The sequence below is a fragment of the Hemicordylus capensis genome, chromosome 3 (genome assembly GCF_027244095.1).
Source record: "Hemicordylus capensis ecotype Gifberg chromosome 3, rHemCap1.1.pri, whole genome shotgun sequence".
Taxonomy (NCBI): Eukaryota; Metazoa; Chordata; class Lepidosauria; order Squamata; family Cordylidae; genus Hemicordylus; species Hemicordylus capensis.
Window position 1 is genome coordinate 325,232,302 of NC_069659.1, and position 23,391 is coordinate 325,255,692.

General features: G+C 45.8%; 1 protein-coding gene across 1 annotated transcript in view; it reads left to right on the top strand.

Annotated features, from left to right (window-relative positions):
* Nucleotides 1-941: 941 nt before the first annotated feature.
* KCNAB1 (potassium voltage-gated channel subfamily A regulatory beta subunit 1) overlaps nt 942-23,391 on the top strand; it is a 259,277-nt gene continuing 236,827 nt past the window's right edge. Inside the window, exon 1 of the mRNA XM_053307497.1 lies at nt 942-2,051. Within this exon, the coding sequence (XP_053163472.1) occupies nt 1,831-2,051 (221 nt within the window). The 5' untranslated portion in view covers nt 942-1,830. The remainder of the gene's footprint in view (nt 2,052-23,391) is intronic.

A 23,391-nucleotide genomic window follows, 5' to 3' on the forward strand; every position in this document is an offset into this window, starting at 1 on the left:
CCTCCCTTTCCTTCCCTTCCCTTGGCTTTTATCCCAAACTCGAATGCACAGCCTACCAGAGTGACCTGTGCATTGCGGAACAGAGTCTGGAATACTGCAGCTGAGGGATCTACCAGGAAGGAACCAATTGTATGCATCCGTTCAGTTATGCTGTGTTTGTGTCTTTTAGTTTGAATGTTGGCATCCAGTGCTTGCTTTGCTATCAACTTGAGCCGTTCTTTTAGGCAGCGAATACTGGAGGGAGGAGGGTTTTCCTGCCATAGCCCATCTTGACATTTTAATGAGAACACCAACCCAGTCCAGGGAGCTGTTTATCCAAACTTTTTGTTTTGTTTTGCAAAGATGTGCCCCAGCCTATTTGCAACCCCCCCCCCAAAAAAAAACCGTAATGGCAATTCACACCATTATTGGAACTAAGAATCTTGCTCATGGGGAGTTGTTTGCCTTTGGTCAGCCACTGTTGTGTGCACAATGACACTTTTTATGCACCTCAGCAGGCATTTTTAGATTTTGGAGCATTTGCAGTGGCATTCTGAAAGCTTAACCCTACACACAGTGGCTGCTGCATGTGAGCGAAAAGAAGCCAGTGCATGCAGTGTGTGTGTGTGTGTGTGTGTGTGTGTGTGTGTGTGGCTTTCTCCGTAGCCCCCGTGCGCCCAGCAGCCATGTGGATCACTGCCCATTCACCACTTCTGAGTCTCCACAGTCCTTGGGTATAATCTGATTTTACAGCAAGTTTTGAGACGCAAATCAAAGGGCAGGCACAGGGTATCTATTTTACCTGGGAAGTGTGTGGATCCGGAGAAGAGATTAACCCTGGCACTACTGACAACACATGGGTTTAAGGCTGGGTCTTAGCATGCCAGATGCAAGGGATTAATGAGTTAATACGGCAGCGCGCAAGAGCAGAGTAGGAATTCTTCCTCCCACATCACTTAAAGTCATTGGCACGCTTTAACCATCAGTTTGTCCAGTCAGTCTGAGGGATCTTCGACTCGTTTAGCCGGGCTGCCAATTATTGGGACAGCCAGCATCCACTGAAAGTGCCTGTCTCTATGCTGCTGCTGCACACAAAGGAAGCCAGCCAGCCTCTCTCGCGCTTTCTGCAAGCTCCTTAAAGGGAGTGCTGCACGTTCCACCGTACAGCTGCTGCATCGCTGGTATCTCGGCGCAGAGTCGCCTCCACCGGGCTTTCGAGCTGTCGGGGAAAGAGAACGAGGGGGATCCTGATGAGGCGTCGCGTTTTGCAGGTGATGGCTCGATGGAGCTCCTCCTCGGTCTTTTGAGACTTGCGCCTGAGATTCAACGCTTCCTGGGCTGGCAAGCTTTGCGTGCTCAGCATTTCATGGTCCGGAGGGTGTTCGAGACGCATCTTGCAGTCTGCCTGCATTGATTTAAATCCAGCAAGCAGAGGCAAGCCAGCCTTAAGCCAGAGTGGATGCTCCTCGTTGGGCTTCACCAGGGAGATGCAGGCGTCTCTTTCGGAAAGCAATTGACCAAGTGGAGGGGTCTCTCTCGAAGTGCTGGGGGTCAAAAACCTCTCCTCAAATCACGGAGAAGCATGTGGTCTGCTCTCTTCTTTCCCGGTGTGTTTTAGCAAGTTGGGGGTCTGCCTCCTTGTATCTCGGGGAGAGTCTCGCTCGCTTCTGTCCTGCACCAGACCCCGGGACTTGAGTTGGAGGAGCGCATCTCTTGAAGGCTCCTAAGCAGCATCGGCAGACGGGTCTCTTCCGCTCACCGCACAGGCCTGCCGTGCCGCCTCTGATCTCGAGGAAGTTCTCTCTCTCTCTCTCTCTCTCTCCTGCGCGCAAAAGCTGGGAGGGGGACAAAATGCAAGTCTCCATCGCGTGCACGGAGCACAACCTCAAGAACCGGAATGGGGAAGACAGACTAATCAGCAAGCAGAACACCACCACGCCAAATGCAGTCAATGCAGCCCGGGCAAAATTCCGGACGGTGGCAATTATCGCACGCAGTTTGGGCACCTTTACTCCACAGCACCACATATCTTTAAAAGAGTCCACTGCCAAGCAGACTGGCATGAAATATAGGTATGGGCAAAATCTTCCTTCTCCATAGTGTTAAGATGTCGCTTCTCAATGTCTTCTTTAAAAGATGCCCCCCCCCCCAAACCCCACGCCTTATTCTCCTTTTCTAGAAATGGAACAATCAGGGAAAGTGTGAAGGCTCTGGAAAGTTAACTTGGATGCTATTTTGGTTGCAGCCTTTCTGGAACCCTATATATTTGGTATTGCACTTTTTTAGAAAAATCCTTTTGAATTCTAGAGAATAAGTATTTGTGTGAGTCTCCCTGTAGCGAACGTCTGATGTAGATCTAGTAGAATTCAGAACTTTGAATTAGCACATGTCACTCTAATCTCTGCTCAGGAGAAAGTTTTTCCTCTCAAAGCACCTGCTGGGCAGTACAAAAAAAGCTGCATCTGTTCAATCAAGTTGGGTGCTCTTTCATGTTCTAATTGCCACTCATAGGCCTGTAATCTGAGACTGTCTAAGGACAGGGAGGGATTTGCCTCAAGTGAAATGCTGGCAAAGTAATAAGTGTGTTCTTAGAAAATGTCATTTGTTATACTCCATTATCTCCTTCACAAAAGAAGCGAAGAGAGTGAAAAGGAGACTGTAGCTAATGTCTCCTTTGCAGACTGGACACTCATCGTGATAAAGGACTTATTAAGAGGGGCTTTTGGCTCGATTAATCAATCTGTTGCAAGTAATCTTGTGCTTGATTCTCAAATGCTGCCTTTCTACCAAATCTTGGACACTTCATTCCTTTGAAGTCAGAATGGCTGCTTTCCATTAAAAGGTGATGGCAAGAGGAACGTTCTGGTACCCGCTTATGAGCAGAGTTCAGAATTGCTAGTCAAGTAACCCCTTAAACTTAACTGCATTGATGTAGTGAGAGTGGGCTGGACTTTGCATCCCAGGGTCAGGGTTTCAGTCGGATGCCAGGGCCAGCTGGGTGTTTTTAGCAAAGTCCCTTGTACAGCATAATCTGCATGTGCAGCTATTTTTTCTGAAAGCTGTGACTTGTCCAGCTTTTGTTTAAAGAGATAAACTCTAGAACTATGATGCTATTTTAACAGATGTGGCAGGAGTGGAATATTAGTGAGTTAAAGTAAAGTTGCGCTATTGAGTTGATGTCAACTCCTGGCAACCACAGAGCCCTGTGGTTGTCTATGGTAGAATACAGGAGGAGTTTACCATTGCCTCCTCCTACGCTGTATGAGATGATGGCCTTTCAGCATCTTCCTATATCACTGCTGCCCAATATAGGTGTTTATACCAGTGGAGATTTGAACCGGCAACCTCTTGCTCACTAGGCAAGTTACTTCCCCGCTACGCCAATAGGTGGCTGGGATATTAGTAGGTATTCCTTAGTGGAATGGGACCTAACCCTCCCCTTCTGTTATGATCCCAGTGTCTAAAACAAAGGAACACACACACCCCAATAGTTTATTTGACTCTTCATCTCTGTTCCCCCACTTTCTTATTTGTCCTCTGCATTTGCTGTCTAAATCACTTCCCTATGCTGGCCATGGACCGTAATAAAGATGATTAATGGAAATCACTTCCCCAGCATTGGTTGCAATTGGGAGAACATCCTGGGTGCCATGAATAACATTCTGGTTAGTGAATAACAGGTTAGCAGGACATCCAGTCCTTCCGTCAGCATGGATGTTGGATGTTGCAGTGTCCTGCCTCGATTCCCCACAAAGGAGATGGAATCACATCGAAGTGGGAGCAGGGCTGCCATAGTGAGAGGCAGGTGGTGTGAGGCCAGGGAGCAGGCTGTAGACTCACTGCAGCCGGAAGACACATGGAAGCAAAAGGAGAAGGCCTAAATCAGCAGTGTGGAGGTTCGTTCGGGATTGTGCATGGAACCAGTTTCCCCAGAATCCCAGACCAGATTTGAGCCACCCCAGGAGACTCGGGCATGATCCAGCCCGGCCGTTGAGTTGCCTTGCAAGCTGGCTCAATGGGTATACTTGTAAAGAGGAATCTGGCAAGGGCTTTTCTGATAGTAAATGTGGGCAGCGGGAGTGGGGAGGTAGTCTTTACCTATAAATACAAGCTGCTACCAGCGGGGACAGGGGAGGCTCCCACCGCCCTACCACCGGCCTCCCAAATACAGGCCAGGCAGGCTGTGGTTTGTTCCAGGCCTCTGCACATGTGCAGACACCATTAGAGTGACTGCGCGTGTGCAGGCGCTATTTGCATGCATGGTGACACAAATGACCTCTACGCATGCACAGAAGTCACTCTAATTGTGGCCGCACATGCACAGAGACCCGAAACAGGCCGCAGCCTGCCTGGCCTGTCATTTGGGAGACTAGCAGGGGGAGGAGCCATGGCTATCACAGCCGTCCCCGGCACCAGTGACAGCTTGTTTGTAAAGGTAAAGACTCACACACACCCTGCATTTATTATCGGGAAAACCCTTTACTTGTAAAGGGGAATCCTTGCCGTGTTTCCCTTTACAAGTATACCCGTCAAGCCCCTTGAGCCAACTCGCAAGGTGGGTTTTTGAGCTGGGCTTGGCTTGTCTCGGACTTGGACCGGCTCCTCTTTCTATGGGGCCAGTTCAGTTCGAGTGCAAGCCTTCGAGCTGAACCGACTTGATTCTGAGCCTGCCCGAACACCTCCAAGGTTCATCCAGATGGCAATAAACTGAGGGACATTGAAAGCTTTTGCACCAGTTCCAAATAAGATCTTATGCCTCATAAACATGTTGCAGCGAGTTTCCATGCTACTTCCTAGTGTGATCTTATTCTCTGTACACATGCCAAGTTGGGACCTCACACATTGTTCACAGCGCCACCTGCTGGCCAGCTCTAGCATTCCAAGAAGAATCCAGCACTTTGCCCAGTTAAAAAAGTAATAATGAAAAATGGTGGATTCTCCCCAAAATATAGGAGCTGGCCAGCAAGCAGCACTGCAAAAATTGTGCAGGGTCCCTGCTTTACAATGCAATCATGCTAGGAAGTAGCGTTGAAATTTGCTGCAACATATGTATGGGGAGTAAGATCATGCTTGGAACTTGCACAAACTTTGCACATCCCACAGTTTGTTGCTGTCTGGAATAGCTCTTGGTGAGGTGGGATAGTAAGTTTTTGAGAAACTTCTTCTCAGAGGCTGCATAACACCACTTCCCCCTGTTTGAGCCTGGTCACTATTTGCATTGGTCGGTGCTCTTTGTTCAATAATTGTCATTTTGTGAAGAAGAAAGAGCATCTTCAGCTAAGAACAGCACTCACTGGGGAATAATCTCCATGACAATGTTAATGTTTTTCTTCCCTGCTTGCCTTTCAAAAGGGGTGTAATATGCACCTCTTTTGAAATGCATTTTCAAGCGTATTCTGGTGAAATTATTATTATTATTATTATTATTAATAATAATAATAATAATAATAATAATAAAATTTAAATTTATATCCCGCTCTTCCAAGGAGCCCAGAGCAGTGTACTACATACTTGTTTTCTTTCACAACAACCCTGTGAAGTAGGTTAGGCTGAGAGAGAAGTGACTGGCCCAGAGTCACCCAGCTAGTTTCATGGCTGAATGGAGATTTGAACTCGGGTCTCCTCGGTCCTAGTCCAGCACTCTAACCACTATACCATGCTGGCTCTCAAGTGGTTGCTAGTGCTGCTCATTTTAGAGTCCTATTGTAACAGGCATGTATTTCCTAGAACATAATCTTATTTAGAACTGATTTATTTTTGTAAAATTCTTTCAAAGTTTTGAGATGAGGTTAAAAAAAATGTTAATATAAATATCCAGAAAAGTGCCTGAGATCACAGAGGTGCAGGGAAAATGTGTTTAGTACAGTGGGGTGTTTGATATGTTCTTGGTCTCTTTTAAAATGGCATATTATTCTAGAACTAGTTAATTTAGGGGGTCACCATAAGTGGCACAGTGGGGAAATGTTTGTCTAACAAGCAGAAGGTTGCCGGTTTGAATCCCCACTGGTATGTTTCCCAGACTATGGGAAACACCTATTTTGGGCAGCAGCGATACAGGAAGATGCTGAAAGGCATCATCTCATACTGTGTGGGAGGAGGCAATGGTAAACCCATCCTGTATTCTGCCAAAAGAAAATCACAGGGCTCTGTGGGCACCAGGAGTCGAAATCGACTTGACAGCACACTTTACCTTAACTTTAGTTAATCTAGACTGTTACTAGTCTAATATAAGAGTGTTGTGCACTAGAGCAATCTTTACAGTCTTGTATAAAGTTCCTTGTAAATCGGCTGGGTGACTCCACTGAATTCATGCACAGCCACTTGGCAAAAAATTAATCACTTCTGTGCATTTGGATTTTTATTATACATCATTCTGATTGTACAGTTGCAGGCTTCTGATATTAAAGTTGTAGAGGCTCCAAAGGCATCTAAGTCCAGGCTCCAAAATTATCTAGATGCACCTCTGACTGAGGATAAACTCTTCCACTTTCTCAGACCAAATTGAAAGTGATTATGACAAGATATTAGAGTGAAGTTAATAAGGAGTCTATACCCATATGACTCCTGCCTATCTTCATTCAGACTGTAACCCTATGTTTATTTACTAGGTTAGTAAGTTCCCATTCAGTGAGACTTCTGAGAAAACATGTTTGGGATTGCTCTGTGATTTGTTTACAGTCCAAATGGAGTAAAGTCTCATCATAATCTGAATCTCCAATGCTCAATGGTACTTGGTTGGCTTCTGTCCTCTTTCTTGAGGATCTCTGTTATAAATGTGGTTTTCGACCCTATCCAAGCTCCTTCAACTTGGTAGAATTTGGGGAAGCAGCCATTGATGCAATACAAGCACCTGCATTTGGGGAAGGGAGGATTCTGGTACATACATAAGAGCTGTTTGCACAACCTTAAGAGGCCCTTTAGAGCTGTGCCCTTCATCAGCTCATATCAATAGCCCTATTCAGACATTATGTTGGACATTTTTTGAATGAGTGTACAGCATGTACAGGTACATATCTGTACACCAGTACAGTTATTCACACATTATGTTGAACACAGGTATAGCAGAACCCTTCCTAAAATTAACCCAAGTACAATCATCCACACAAAAACATGTACAAGTGTACAGACATCTGTACACTCATCCAGTATAATGCCTCAATAGGGTTCCTTTCTTTTTATTGTGATGTTTGATCATTTGAATGTTTTAGGTCTCCTTTGAATATTGGTGATATATTGGTGATATATTGGTGATATATTGGTGATATATTGGCTTGGTGGTGGCTTGGTTAAAAGAGTGGGGAGTGTGCTTAGAGTGGCCAGTGGCGGCGCCGGCAGTCACATAGGGACGTAGAAAACTGCCATATACTGAGTCAGACCCTTGTTCTATCTAGCTCAGTATTGTCTTCACAGACTGGCAGCGGCTTCTCCAAGGTTGCAGGCAGGAATCTCTCTCAGCCCTATCTTGGAGAAGTCAGGAAGGGAACTTGAAACCTTCTGCTCTTCCCAGAGCGGCTTCATCCCCTGAGGGGAATATCTTGCAGTCCTCACACATCAAGTCTCCTATTCATATGCAACCAGGGCAGACCCTGCTTAGCTATGGGGACAATTCATGTTTGCTACCACAAGACCAGCTCTCAGCAAAGTAAGCATATCTTTGCATCTCTTGCTACTTCTTGCCTTTCAGAACTGGTTTGCCCGAACCGGGCTTGGTTCAGTTCGGTCATGGACCAAACCGCCCCCAGTTCAGTCAACGACTGAACCTTTGAATCGGCCCTGGTTCGAGGCGAGCCAGTTCTGCACGAACTGTTTATGCACACCCCTAATGGAAACAGCAAAACATAGCCCTGTCTGTAGTGTGGGAAGTTGAGAGACAGAACTGACTGGTCATAAAACATTCTTCTCAATCTCATTCAGGAGAGTAAATGTACAGTTTTGGTTTATCTCAACCCCACGGGTGGTATGCTTCTGGCTACAGTAGGTCTTCCAATTGTCCCCATAGGTGATAAGGACCACCAGGCAACACAGTATATGCACACAGTGTAATCTGCAGTTGTACAGAGCTTTGTACTGACTACATCATTCAGAATATGAGGATCTCGACTCTTTCAGTTCTTTAAAAAGCAAGTTTTTAGTCCTTAACACTTTGATAAGCTATGCTGTGTGAAATATTTAGACAATAGCTAGGAGACAGAGACTGTACAGACTTTTGGTAGTTAGAGGCCAGCGTTTCCATATACTGTGTAAGTTTTTTGCATCTCTCCATGACCAATAAAAATAGACTAGGATCATAGGAAGCTGCCTTATTCTAAGTCAGACCATTGGTCCATCTTGCTCAGTAGTGTCTACACAGAATGGCAATGACTTTCCAAGGTTTCAGGCTGGAGTCTTTCCCAGACCTACCTGGAGATGCCAGTGATTGAACCTGGGACCTTCTGCACACAAAACAGATACTCTATCACTGAGCTACGACTCCATTGCTGGATTAGATATATACAAAATAAGCAAATATGTCATGGAGCCATGGAGTGGATGTAGATTCACACAAGTAGAATTATCAAATACTCAGAGTTTGGGTTAGGGAGCTCTACAGTCCTTTGAAGCTTCTTGTTCCTCCTCCTTCCTTTTTAGTTATGTCAGAAAATTTAGATGTGATTTAGAATAACTTAGTAGGAATAATGCCCTTTCGTTCTTGCTGAAGATGGAACACCTCCACTCTTTTAAGTCTTTCTAAGATCTGATATCTAGGCATGGATGTTTTTCAGCATACTTTTGTAATGCTTCATTTTAATGTTTTATTCTTTTTCTCAGTACTTTGCCTCCTACGTTTGGTAGGCAGCTTTTGAAGGATACAGCTGAAGAGAGTAGTCCTGTCAGTGGTTTATATAAAGGCAAAGTGAACGAAAGAAAACGAATGTGCATGATGCAAAACTGAGCAGATAGGGAAGAGAAAGTGTGTTGCGCACGTAACAAGGTTTTGTCATTCATTCCAGATCATAGACTAGCTTTACATTTAAAAGGAAAAATATACCACATTTAAGAAGGGATGCAATTAATATCCAGCTGCAATCAATGACAAAATGCATGCAGATCTTAATAAATTTGAACTCCATTTTGCTCAAGCTTTAATATTTTTTTATAGTATATCCCACCCTTCAACATAAACATTTCCAAGACTGTCAACAATAAAATCTAAAAACAACCAATAATAATACACATATACAAATAACAAGGAATAAAACAGCAGGATCAACAAAGCAGTAATTTAAAACACTCCATCACAGATTTAAAAGCTTGGGATAAAAATAGCCTTTGCCTGGCAAAGGCTATTTTTGCCAGGTACAATGGAAGCACATCAGAGTAGGTGCTAGTTGAGTCTCTTGGGACACCACAGCTGGGAGGACCCACTTTTCAGTCACAGATGGTGGTGTCAACTGATAAAGCAACACGTACCATCTTGTACGGTGGGAAGGTTTTGGAAGTTGACCATGAAAGCTGATTCCCAACTTGGAGGTTCCAGATGCACATGTGCTTTTTGTAAACACATCTGGAGCTTCAAGAGGGCAAGGAGAAGCAGTCTGGGGAAATGATTCTCAGCAGAAAAATTGCCAGTAGGGAAAGGGTTAAAGGCTGTGTACGTGTGCGTATGCATGCACTCATACCACCACTATCATCAACAACAACACCATTTGTTCATTGTAAATAGCTTCCCCTCCCAAAATTCCTTAAAAAATTTCCATCAGGGCACAGCTGCACATATTAGTATCCACCATTTAATTGGTTCCTTAGTCTTTAGGAGAAGGGGTGGCCCCAGACATTCTGCTGCTGGAGGTGAATAACAGTATGACACCCCCAGGGGCGTAGTGAGCTTCCTGGGGGCTGGGGGACAAAGTATAGCCAAGGAGGCTCCATCACATGTGTGAAGCATGCACATGTCCCAAAGCACGCCCTAAGGCACACCCTCGGAGTCTGACATCAGATGCAAGGGGGCGGGCAACCTAACCCACCCAAGCCAAGGGATGCTGCCTCTGGGGCCAGCAGCAGCACCGGCTCAATGGTGCAGAGCGGAGCCGGGCATGGGGCCACCGAGTGTCGCCATCCTTTGCCGGGGGCAGTGGTGGCAGAGAGGGGCCGGGCAGCCCTCCTCTAGTAGCTCCTGCATGGCTGTGGCGGCCTCTCTCTGCCTCTCTTCCCAGCTTGGTTCAGCTGTCCGCCCCATCCCCCTCAGCACCTCGTGCCTTGCACCCTCTCTCTTTTGGGCGGATGCAGGCACAGAAGGCAGAAGCAGCTGCTCGGCAGGCAGGAGGAAGCGCTGCAGCAGGCTCCTAGCTCGCGGTTTGCCCAGGCAAGCAAGAGAAGAGGGCAACTCATGAGGGCAAGGGGGGACTGGCCTTGGGGGCCCCTCAGACTCTGTGAGCCAGGGGACATTTGTCCCCCCATCCAATGGATGCTACACCTATGGACACCCCATCTGCGGATGGCTGCACCGGTGTTGGTGGGGCAATGCTTGGACCACTCATCACACCAGCGCCTGAGGCAACTGCCTTACCCTGCTTCATGGAAGGGCCGCCTCGCTTTCAGAACCATCAAAATAAATGCTCCCATAGGCAGGGGTGGCCCGACTGCTCATACAACCATGTCGTTGCCCGGAGCAGCCGGTGATCTGAGGGGTTCTGCATTCCACAAGTCCTAGCGGTATTGCAGAGGAACCTAGGCACAATTCTTACATGCTGAGTGTGATGGTTGCAGCTGAGCATGCCCTGTGACATTGCAAAGGGGTCCTGGGTTCTGCCGCTCAGCTCATGCACGCAGCCACCTGCAGCAGCAAAATGTCTTGCATGGCCCTCCTCACAGAATCAAAAGGACAGGTGCTTCTACTTCTTGACTGCGCCGACAGATGGAACTTGATCATACATCAGGCCTGTGGCAATGCCTTCTCTAAGAACACACCATGTTACCTTGTCTAAAGGGGCATTAAAGCCTGCAGGAGTCTCCCATTTCACTCTGTGTGAAATGGCAGCAATCTGACAAGCTAGTAAAAATATTTTCATTCCTCCTAACTCCATTCATATTATGATTCATTAACTCTGTGGCCCAGAAACAGTCCATATGCTCCAATGTTGTTCTACCGGGTGCTGCAAATCTTTGAAAAAGATTTAGGCAAAATGCCTGGCTGGGGAAAAAACCCTGTCACCTCCTATTTTATGTGTCCCTTAAAAAACAAAAACAAAAACAACTCATGAAATAACTCTTCTCCCATTCAGAGACTCTCTCATTAGGAAGGAACCTTCCGTAAAGCAAGGCTTGACAAACTTTGGACACCAGCTCACTGCTGCACCTAGAAATGTAATCCTGGCACCAAGAGAAAACTATCTCGGTGATTGCTTCACAGTAACTCTGCTCCTAGGCCTGATCCCTCTCCTTCTCTTTACTGTTGTGCTTGGCCCCCTTTCCCTGCTCCTCTTTCTTTCTCCTGGGTGTGCCACCCTCCTCCCCCAGCTTCATCATGTAGGCAAGCAGTCCCTCCTCCTTGTTTGCCTGGAACGGTATTTCAAGAAGAGGCAGGATTGTTAGAGGGACAGCTGCTGCTTGGTGTAGGCAAGGAAGGTTCTGTGCTGAAGGAGACAATGGCAGGTGAGAGGCACTGAATGCCGCAGCTCTGGAGGGGTTGTCTACCATGTGCATGCTGGCCAAGAAGGAAGTAAGGAGGCTGACCGTATGGACAGCTGGGCTTACAGGTTCTGTGTGGACAAAAGCACATTCTGGGTTGTGTATTCCTTCCCCACTGGGAGGCGGCCCATTGCCTGCTTGCTCATGGATACATCCATCGCTGCCATTTTCTCCCCAGCACCACGCTTCCTTGGTTTTTTCTCTTAGGAAAGTACAGTGCTGGGAGAAAATGGTGGTGATGGATGGGCCAGTGAGTGAATGAGATGGTTGCTGCTGATTGGGCCAGCACTGATGGATCATGGAATGCACAAAGCTGGATCAGTAGCAGCCATGGCGGTGGTAGCAGCAGCAATTGTTAAGGCACACTTGGGAATAGGAGGCAGAAGGGAGAAAGCGGGGACTTCTCACCCAATATCATGTGTTTACCAGCACTTCAAGCAATAATTTTTTGTTGGAGCTAAGACAGAGATGTGAACAGTTTCCCTATGGACAGAAGATGCCTCTCTCCCACCATTCCCACAGTGGTGGTCTCCCAGCATTCCCTCTCTCCCACCATTCCCACACTGGCGAGCTGGTCTTGTGGTAGCAAGCATGACTTGCCCCCTGAGCTAAGCAGGGTCCACCCTGGTTGCATATGAATGGGAGAATAGAAGTGTGAGCACTGTGAGATATTCCCCTCAGGGGATGGAGCTGCTCTGGGAAGAGCAGAAGGTTCCAAGTTCCCTCTCTGGCTTCTCCAAGATAGGGCTAAGAGAGATTCCTGCCTGCAATCTTGGAGAAGACGCTGCCATACTTATAAAGGGGACAAAGAGAAACCCATTATCCTTCCCTCCCCCCGCCCCCACCGGTTATCAGTAAATCAGTTACTTTTGCCTTTTGTCCATTGGCTGACTCTTAGAGCCAAGTAAAATTTGTCAAGGTGTCCCCAATATATGTGTCCAAGGAGTTGCCCATTTAATAGCTTCTATGCTAAGCAGGTCCTTTTTTGTTCTGGACTCTCCTCTCTAGTGACCAAAATTTACCATCCCCACTGAGCCCATTCTAGGTGACAGGTTCTACTGTATCATGTTTATGCCTTTTGTTGAGTTTGATGTAGAATACAGAAAGGCAGAGGTTTTCACTGTTGCTGAAGTAAACTGGAAACTCAGATAACAAGCCTGTAGAATACAAGTGGATCATTCAACCAGCATTTGCTCCTAGCCTCAAGGCTCTTTCTGTGCTCCACTTAAAATAATATAGACATGCTCTCAGGAGTTGAGCTGCGCCTCAAGATTGTGAAAGTATAATCTTGGATGGGTAAAGATGTTTTTCTTAAGATGTGCTTTGATCTTAAGAACAGTCCAGTGAGTACATTTCCATGGCAGCTTTGAAGGGAGTTGGGTGTGCCTAATGGGTTTTTTTTAATGGTGCTAGTTCAAGTGGTTTTCACAAATGCTGGGGAAACCCAGAATCCCTGGACGCCAAATTACACACACACACACACACACACACACACACACACACACACACACACACACCCTTTGGAGCCTGGTTCAGTTACAGCATAAAGAGCCTCCATCCTCCTCCTCCTCCAGCACCACCACCACCACCATCTCCTCCTCCTCCTCCTCCTCCGCATGCTGTATATTGAAATGGAGAAGCAGAAGAGGAGAATGGTGGGGAGATGCTGTAGTCACCTCTCCTCTTCACTTCTCCTCTTGCTCAGTCTCCACCAGCCTTTACAAACCAAATGCACAGAGGACGAGGAGGAACAACAACACAACTTCACACTGCTGCCAACTCTGGCACCCTTTGACCCTTCATAACCCTTCATAACCATCACCTGAGGCAGCTAACTCGGTTCACCTCAATATGAGGCTGGCTCTGACAAGTTCTGGGGGATGGATTTTTTAAATTTTATTTACTTATTAATTACATTTGTGTATCACCACTCAGTGACTCTTGTGGCAGTTCATAACAAAATGATATAAATAAAACAGCTAAAAGCAATTATGGACAACTTTTAAAATAGCATTTCTCATGTCTGCAACTAGAGTACAAAAATCTGTATTGACTAAAATGTGCATTTGTTTTAAAGCTAGCTCTTTTACATTCTATTCCATATTAACAGTGGCTGATATAATGCAATGTGTACTGTGGGTGTCTAAAACAACACCAGCACTGTTGTGTATGAATGTGCTTGCACTGCGTCAAATTGTGCAACTGCACTTGTGTGATACTACAACCATTGGAAATAATGGCTGTAGTGTTGAAAAATAATGTGAGACATGGCCTATGTTTAATGTAGGTTATTGCTATTGCCATCAGAGTCAATCCACATGATTCTGGCTTCTTTACTGGCTTCTCCTCCACTGCTGAAGTCTGAGTAGAGTGAAAACAAAAGTAATTTGAAGCTGTTCCAGACTAGCAACATGAGTGTGTGGAGAGGGGATTTGAAAAGGGCAGATATGATTGTGCATACTCTGAGGGGGAACCTTTTTTGGTATTGCAGATATTCCAGAGTTGGAAACATCTTCTGTTCCCTGAGGTGTCTGTAAACCTGCTATTCTGCTGTATGGAACAACATAACCTGTCCCCTTTCTAGTCTTACTTCAACATTTTATATACAAACAGATTTGAGCAAAACATAAAGCCAGAGCTGGACAGTGTGGTGTAGTGGTTAGAGTGCTGGACTAGGACCGGGGAGACCCGAGTTCAAATCCCCATTCAACCATGGTACTAGCTGGGTGACTCTGGGCCAGTCACTTCTCTCTCAGCCTAACCTACTTCACAGGGTTGTTGTGAGGAGAAACTCAAGTATGTAGTACACCACTCTGGGCTCCTTGGAGGACGAGCGGGATATAAAATGTAATAATAATAATAATAATAATAATAATTTACCAGACAACTTTCTCTTTAAAACCTGAAAAATGTTTCTGTTTAGGGATGTGCAGAACATTCCAAGCTCAGAAATGTTCCAACTTGAAATGGGCTGTTTTGAATATGCTGAGCTCGAAACAGAATGCCCTTCAAATGAAGGGCCTGTTTTGAGCTCAGAATGGAACAACCCCATTCTGAGTCAGAATGTTCTGAGCATTCCAAGCACCATTTGGGTGGGCAGTTTCCCCCTTGCTTCTTGTTTTGGGTAGTGGCTTCCGATTGGCTTGCAATCTCCTTGCTTCTTGGTTGGCTTGTTATCATACAAATCAAGTAGATTTGTATGATAACAAGCCAACTAAAGAGCAAGGAGATTGCAAGTCGATGATAAAAAGCAACAATCAAGCAAAAAAAGCCCACCAAAATGTTGGAGTTTGTAATTATTTAGCAAAGCACCAAAAGAAGCTACCCACTCCAGTTACAGAGCAGAGAGCTGAGTTTAGTTGCAGTTATTTAAAGAACATGCGTGGAGATTGTTGTACAATGGAAGCGAAATAGATTTATTGAAGTACATTTGAGATAAGAAAGACCTAGTCCTGTCTATAACCTACATAATGAATAGGTAAGGAGAGAGAGATGTTTCCATCTACTCTTTAAGAGGAAAGGGAGAGGACTGACTCATTAAAGGAAGTACCTGAGGAGTCAAGGCAGGGGTCATAGAGTAGAGGCAAGCAGGGAGAGGTAAGGAGACCCTCACTAACTACCTTTACTCCCAATGCTACCTAGTGGCCATTAGGATAGTCGGAGCAAAAGGTCAATGCACTGTAACTCCATCTCCAAAATGGTGCTCGGAACACTCGAAACGTTCTGAGCTTGTTCTGTTGTTCTGACCGAATGTTCTGGGGATTTTCATTCCATTCTGAGCTTGAAATGGAACTCAAATCATGTTCTGTACGCATCCTGTTAGAAGAGAGGATATTGCATTAAATAAATAAATAAATAAATAAATAAATAATATTTATGTCTTTATCAACACACAGAGAGAAATGAAAAAGGAAACATTAATAGTTTGGGAATCTGTGGTTTTCTTTTAAAAATAACATCAGTATAGCTGTGTGTAATGTTTAAGGTTATCTGATCTGACTGAAATGTTCAGCATGAAAGCATGTGCTGATATTTTTGGGCTCATTTTCTGACATCATCCCTGTGGCTGCAGGCATAGGCCTGTTAGCCTTTCTGAAATGTTCTCTAGCAAGATGAAATTCTGAATGAAACCTGACATTAAATGCCTATTCCAAACAGTTAGATTTCCTCATAGCAACTGCATAAACCCATCATTTCTCCTACTTCCACTTCTTGGCTGTGCTTTCTTTTAAGGTTTCAGGATCTTCTCTATAAAATGTTCTGAGGTATATTAGAACATAAGAACAGCCCTGCTGGATCAGGCCCAAGGCCTATCTAGTCCAGCATCCTATTTCACACAGTGGCCCACCAGATGCCTCTGAGGAGCCCACAGGCAAGAAGTGAGGGCATGAACTCTCTGCTGCTGTTGCTCCTTTCATGTACACTCATGAAAAGATAAATATTTCATTCAAGGGATTAAATTAGACCAATTCATTTGTATTTTGAGTCTTCCCAAACTCAAGACATTGAGGGCTTTGCAGAATTTGATTGGGTTCCAGTAGTGGCTTAGTAGAGAGGATATTTGTAGGAAAGGGGAACTAACATTACTGAGAGGTGAGGAGGGGTTCAGGAGATTCATTGTGGAGAAAGAATGACTTATCTGATGCTTTTAGTTTATGAAAAAGATTTGAGGTGTTAGCAATATGATATTAACAAATTATTGTGTACTAGTATTTTTAAGCCCATTAAAATAACGGGCGCTAGTACCTTTTTGTTGTTGTTGTTTCCTTGTTCCTCCCCCTCCCCCACTCCCTCTTGCCTTTCAGGCTTTTCACTCTCAAAAGTCACTTCCAGAAAGTAGAAATAGTTAACTTTTGTTGTTTTGCTCCCTTTACTCCTGGTCGCTTAGTACTTAACTCTTTGTCGTTCTTGTTGTTGCAAGTGATTATTCTGCTCACCAGTCATTGCTTTAGTAAAGCGGGATAGAATTTTGCTCTTTACTTAGCTGGTTCAGCTTCCGGTTCCTTTCCCTTACTGTTCTCCGAGCTACCCTCCCATGCCACAGGCTAGTTTTGAAGACATAAAATACGCACTGCCAGCCAAACAGCAGTAGAAAAGGTGGTGGTGGAGGAGGAGGAGACTACCCGAGAGATCCCCACGGCGTGATGCAAGAACTCCACATGCGCAATGCAAAAGTTACACAACCCGGCAAAGCTGCCCTCATGACGGGGACCTAAAGCTGCCTGGCAAACAGGGGCATGATGTCATACAGGGTAGCGACGGAGGGGTTTGACGGGGATCTCGACCCAGTTCCCCCAACCCATATTTATCCCTGGCTCTCAAGAGCCGGAGGCACGTGGGCAAGGGAGTGAGCACTGAGAAGAAGGCGACCGAAGCAGCCCGAGAAGCAAAGGGAAGTGCTTCCTCCGCTCCCGGCGATAACAGCTGACACAGACATAGACCTCTCTCTCTCTCCCCACCTCCCATCTCCCCCCCGCACGCGTGGCGGGGACAGGCTGGAGGAGCCCTGCCCTCAGAAAGCCAAGCTAACCCGCGCCCTCTTCCCGCCGACTTACACACGATCTTACGGGAACTCAAACCCACCACCAACTGCCCACACCAGCACGCGAGATGCTCCCGGCCGTTAATCTGCGAAGCCTCCGCTGCCAGCCTGTCGTGTTGAAGCTACTACCGCCGCCGTCACCACAGCCTGCGAGGATGACAGTGTTAAAGGGAGGCGGAGGATTTGAAAGCCGGCAGTTTTGTTTCCTGGGCTATGATTCGTTCCTTAGCCTCTTGGTCTTTTGCGCTTGCGCAAGCGGCTCCCTCTCACACAGCCCGGCAAGGGCCCTAAGGTTTCTCAGCCGCCCGGCTTTGGCGGCGGCGCCAGGCCTCGGCGGCGGCTCTGCCACCACCTCGGCCGGCTTTCCCTGCCTCCTCCTCCCCCCGCCCGGCTTCGGCGGTGCGGCCAGGCCTCGGCCATGGCTCCGCCGCCGCCTCAGCCGCGCCTCGGCCAGTGTCCCCCACTGCCACTTACCTGGCTTCTTCGGGACGGCCGCTTCTGGCCGCCCAAGGTGGCCGCCGGGTGCTGGCGGTCGTGTCTCCCTGGCTCTGTTCTGGGCATGCGCTTCGCGCATGCCCAGAACAGGGAGGCACGAACGCACGCTTGGTGTCCATCCACGGACGGACACCAAGCGTTTTATTAGAGAGGATAAGTACAGTAAAGAAGTCTTTCTCCGTCTTTCGTAATGCTAGAATAGGGTTGGCTAATACAGGGTTTGACAAATCCCAGGCACCAGAGAACCATGGTGCCTAGAAATTTAACTGTGGTACCCAGATTAGGATTTTTTATTTTTATTTTTTATATCCGGCTCTTCCTCCAAGGAGCCCAGAGCGGTGTACTACCTACTTAAGTGTCTCCTCACAACAACTCTGTGTAGTAGGTTAGGCTGAGAGAGAAATGACTGGCCCAGAGTCACCCAGCAAGTATCATGGCTGAATGGGGATTTGAACTCGGGTCTCCCTGGTCCTAGTCCAGCACTCTAGCCACTACACCACACTGGCTCTATTTAGAGGCAAAGTTGTGAAGTAAAAGCTTTGCTTGTCCCAGGCAGCCCTGTTTCTCTTCTAAGAATGTTACTTGTAAAGGCGATAAAGAGAAGCCCATTTATGCCTCAAGTCTGGTAATGTTATCAAGTGTCCATTGTTTGGCTCCTGGATTTTGTGGCTGGCTCCTAGAGCCAAAGAAAAACGGTCAAGGCCTGGCTTAATGAATTTTATTGGCAGTAGATTTGCCACACGGTTCCATTTTTGAGACGCTTCAGCCAGTGCTGGGTTCCCGGTCTGGCTGGGAATGCATTTCTCTGCCTTTGCAAGCAGGAAGAGGCAATCCCGGCCGTGCTGCAAATGCGGCGCTGGCCGAAGTTTACTTGCAAATGGGGCGTGTGGCCCCTTTTGCAAATGTTGCCACACCCTTGTTCATCTGATGTCAGGCGCAGGGGGCATAGCTGGGGCACCAGCCATGCCCCTGGAATGTGGTGGCCCGGGTTCTCTGAACCGCCCTGCACAATGGTGGCTGTGCCCCTGAGCTCAGTGTCTTTTGTCTCTAATGCCCATCTGAATATCAATGTAGTATATTTCTTTCTCAGATCCTGTGGCTTTTTTCACCTCCTTAGGACCATTTCCTTCTTCTTTGGCTCCTTGAGAGAACTACAGGGCACCAGGAGAAAAATTCTCTTTGCTGGTCTGTTCTCATATCTTTAGATTTCATCTGTTCCAAACAGCTTGCATCCAGAGTTTTCTTCTCTACATTGCTCAGGGCATCTGGGAAATTGCTGCATCATATGTTAATGCCAGAGGTGGTAGCATGGAGCATGACCCAGTGTGCAGCATCTGCTCCAGCCTTTCTTTAGTTTATTGAATGGGAATTGCAATATACTAGAGAAAATTGCTGGCAATACTTTGAGAAATCCCATAAGAAGCCAAATAAGCAGTTCAGATAACCTGGTATGAGGAACGTATATGTTTTTATGAAACATGCACTTTTGTTGTTGTTGTTAAAAGCACATCTACAATTGCAGGAGTTAGAGTCTGTCCTAAGAGCCAGAGAATCCCCACCCCCGCCCCAAGAATGTTTCCTGTGTGAGGAATTTCATAACGCAACATGCAGCAATGAAAACAGATGATAAAGGGTTTTTTGAATGGTCCGTCACAATTCTGTGTTCACTCAACTCATAATAAATATATGTATTTTGAGCCAGTGAGTAGGTTCTGTTAACATTTTGCAACCACACATACACACACACACAAATTAGAAATGGGGATGAAATTGGAGCTAGTTATGCAATAAAACATGTATCGGTCCTGGAACTGTGTATGAATGCAAAATAGGACTGCTGTTTTTCTTTTTGAGGGAAGTTCTTTAACCCCCTCTATCGTGGGTGGGAATCCTTGAAATGTGTGGGCAATATCTGGTGAAGGCGCAGAAACCAGAGCCACTGCTCCACAATTTCTCATTGGCAGGGAGTGGGATCTTATACTGTATAAGGTTAGAAGGAGCTGCCTTTATGGGGATTCAGCCCGAGTTCAGAACTGTCGAGTGAGAAATATGAACTTCTTGAGTCTGGAACTTTTGGTACAATTGCGACCTAAGCCCAAACCCCTTCAAATTCAGGGTTCAGCTCATTATAAACCAGCGTGGTGTAGTGGTTAGAGTGCTGGACTAGGACCGGGGAGACCCGAGTTCAAATCCCCATTCAGCCATGAAACTAGCTGGGTGACCCTGGGCCAGTCACTTCTCTCTCAGCCTAACCTACTTCACAGGGTTGTTGTGAAAGAGAAACTTAAGTATGTAGTACACCGCTCTGGGCTCCTTGGAGAAAGAGTGGGATATAAATGTAAAAATAAATAAATAAATAAATAAAAATAATAATACAAACCAGTCAATAACACCTGTCTGACTGTGTAAATAAATAATAATAATATAAGACAGTCCTAGCTGCAACACCAGCCTTTCTACTGCCACAGCCATGCCCTCTTTTACTGCTGAAGGCTTCTTGTCAGCAAGTATTGCTGCTTTAGCTTCATAGGCAATGATGGCAGCAGTGAAGAGCATCTGGTGTGCGTGCAGAAGGTCTCAGGTAAAATCCCTGGCATCTCCAGGTAAGGATGAGAAATATCTGTCTGAATTTCTTGCTGCGTAGTCTGACTTGGTATAAGGCAGCTTCCTATGTAATTCCACACTGTCAAGAAACCTACCCCTCTGAGGAGAGCTGGTCTTGTGGTAGCAAGCATGACTTGACCCCTTAGCTAAGCAGGGTCCACCCTGTTTGCATATGAATGGGAGACTTGATGTGTTAGCACTGTGAGATATTTCCCTCAAGGGATGGAGCCGCACTAGGAAGAGCAGAAGGTTCCAAGTTCCCTCCCTGGCTTCTCCAAGAGAGGGTTGAGAGAGATTCCTGCCTGCAACCTTGGAGAAGCCGCTGCCAGTCTGTGAAGACAATACTGAGCTAGATGGACCTATGGTCTGATTCAGTATATGGCAGCTTCCTATGTACAAAATTTGGTCTTCTATAGTTTCTGATTCCTTTCTGAGGGGTCCTAGGATACTACAATTCCAAGAGATCCCAGGGTATTTCTGTAAGAATGCTACAACAGCACAATAGACATCAGAATTCCTGGGAATTGTGGCTAGTTGGGACCCAAAGCCCCAAGAAACTACACTTTCTAGAAGTCTTGGCACTGACAGTGCTGCTGCTGCTATCTAACAAAGGCCACAGAAGCAGTCCTTTTCACTGCCCATATGTTTTGGAGGGCAGCAATTAGAGGGTCTGCAAGGGGAGAAGGCCTGGACCTTGAAGGGAAGATTTTAAACTGTATGCAGCAAATGGAAATTACATGTACACCTCATCCTTACATGTCTCTGCCAAATGTTAGGTCAACATGCCTGATGCATTTGTAGCAGTGATCATTTTGTATGTGTCTGAGGAAAATGAGAAGGCCATGAGATTGGCAGTTAATGATAGAGATGCCCCCTCTCCCTTCTTGCTTTATAGTATTTCATTTGGAGTTGGCTTCTTACTTTTAACACCTAACCTGCATTCACAAAGCTTGTGTTGTGGAATATGGCATAAAAAGCTTCTACAAGCACAGTTAAGGGCAACTGCTGTTTTGAGTCTATATTTGCAGGCAGCTCTGGAACTGTGGTCTAGCCTGGATATGTGCCAATGAAGCTGAACATTGACAGGGCCTCTTGTGATGTTGCATCATAAACAAACCCAACTTAACCCCAAGGGTGTGCTACGGAGCAGGCCTTGTTTTCCCTAGAGACACAAGAGCAGCTGGCTTCAAGTAGCACCTCTGTAAAGTAAAGTATGCAGCCGAGTCAGTGTCGACTCCTGGCGCCCACAGAGCCCTGTGGTTGTCTTTGGTAGAATACAGGAGGGGTTTACCATTGCCATCTCTCACACAGTGTGAGGTGATGCCTTTCAGCATCTTCCTATGTCACTGCTGCCCGATATAGGTGTTTCCCATAGTCTGGGCAACATAACAGCGGGGATTCAAACTGGCAACCTCTGGTTTGCTAGTCAAGTCATTTCCTATGCACCATTAGGTGGCTAGCACCTCATTTTTATTATTATTTCTTGTTTACACAGTCAGACAGGTGTTATTGACTGGTTTGTTTTATCCACACATCAAGTCCTTCCCAAGGACCTAGGATGGCTGAATTTTATCATCAATGCTGTTGGTTATTATACAGTGTAGATATCGTCGCAGAATATAGGCTGTTCCCAGTAAAGTTGCTTTTTGTAATTGGCTGGTGGTGATTTCTGTGGCCTCTATGGTGTTGAGGTGTTCTTCAAGGTCTTTTGGAACTACACCCAGGGTGCCAATTACCACTGGGATTATTTGGGTCTTCTTCTGCCACAGCCTTTCAATTTCAATTTGTAGATCTTTGTATTTGGTGATTTTTTCTATTTCTTTTTCTTCTATTCTGCTATCCCCTAGTATTGCTATGTCGATTATTTTGACTTGTTTTTCTTTCTTCTTGACTACAGTTATATCTGGTGTATTGTGTGGCAGATGTTTGTCTGTAGTCGGAAGTCCCATAATATTTTTACATCTTCATTTTCTTCAACTTTTTCAATTTGATGGTCCCAGTGTATCATCCTTGCGACCACCTTGTCATGCCTTTGTTTGTAGTCAGTGTGTGCGATCATTTTACAACAGCTGATTAGGTGGTCCACGGTTTCATCTGCTTTTTTACAAAGGCAGCACTTGCTGTTTGTTGTGGATTTCTTGGCTTTTGCTCTTATTGCATTTGTTCTTAGTGCCTGTTCTTGTGCAGCCAGTATTAAACCCTCTCTTTCTTTCTTCAAGTTGCCATTCTTAAGCCATTGCCAGGTCTTGGTGATGTCTGATTTCCCCCTTATATTGTGCAAATATTGACCATGCAATGGCTTATTTTTCCATTTTTTGCTCGGTTCTTGACTTGTTCTTTCTTGTAGGCCTGCTTTATTTCATTGGTGTTGAATAGTTTCGCGTTCTTGACCATTTTAAGTGCATCTTCTTCACTGTCCTTTATATGTTCTTCAAGGCCTCTTTTCTCTTCCTCTGCTGTTTGATGGACTTGCAGCATTCCTCTTCCACCTGAGCTGTGAGGGAGGTATAGCCTATCGACATCACTGCGGGGGTGCAGAGCATGATTGATGGTCATGATTTTCCTGGTCTTACGATCTAGCGTCTCTAGCTCTGCCTGGGTCCAGACTATTATTCCTGCAGTGTATCTGATAACAGGTATAGCCCAGGTGTTTATGGCTTGTATGGTGTTCCCGCCATTGAGTTTGGACTTGAGGATTTTTCTAACTCTCCTGATGTATTCACTTCCAATTTTTCTTTTAACTTCAGTGTGTGCAATGTTATCAGCCTGGAGACTGCCCAAGTATTTGTAATGTTCTTTCTCTTCCAGGTTCTTGATCTTGCTTCCATTGGGCAGTTCTATTCCTTCTGTTTTTCTTATTTTCCCTCTGTTCATTATTAATGCAGCACACTTGTCTAGTCCAAACTCCCTTGCTATATCGCTACTGAATATATGGACAGTGTTTAACAGTGATTCAGTTTCTGACTGGGACTTTCCATACAACTTCAGATCGTCTATGTACAGCAGATGGTTGATTTGACTTGATGTTTTAGGTGTTTGGTATCCGAGGCCTGTTTTGTTTAGCATTTGTTAAAGTGGGGTCATGGCAATTACAAACAACAGAG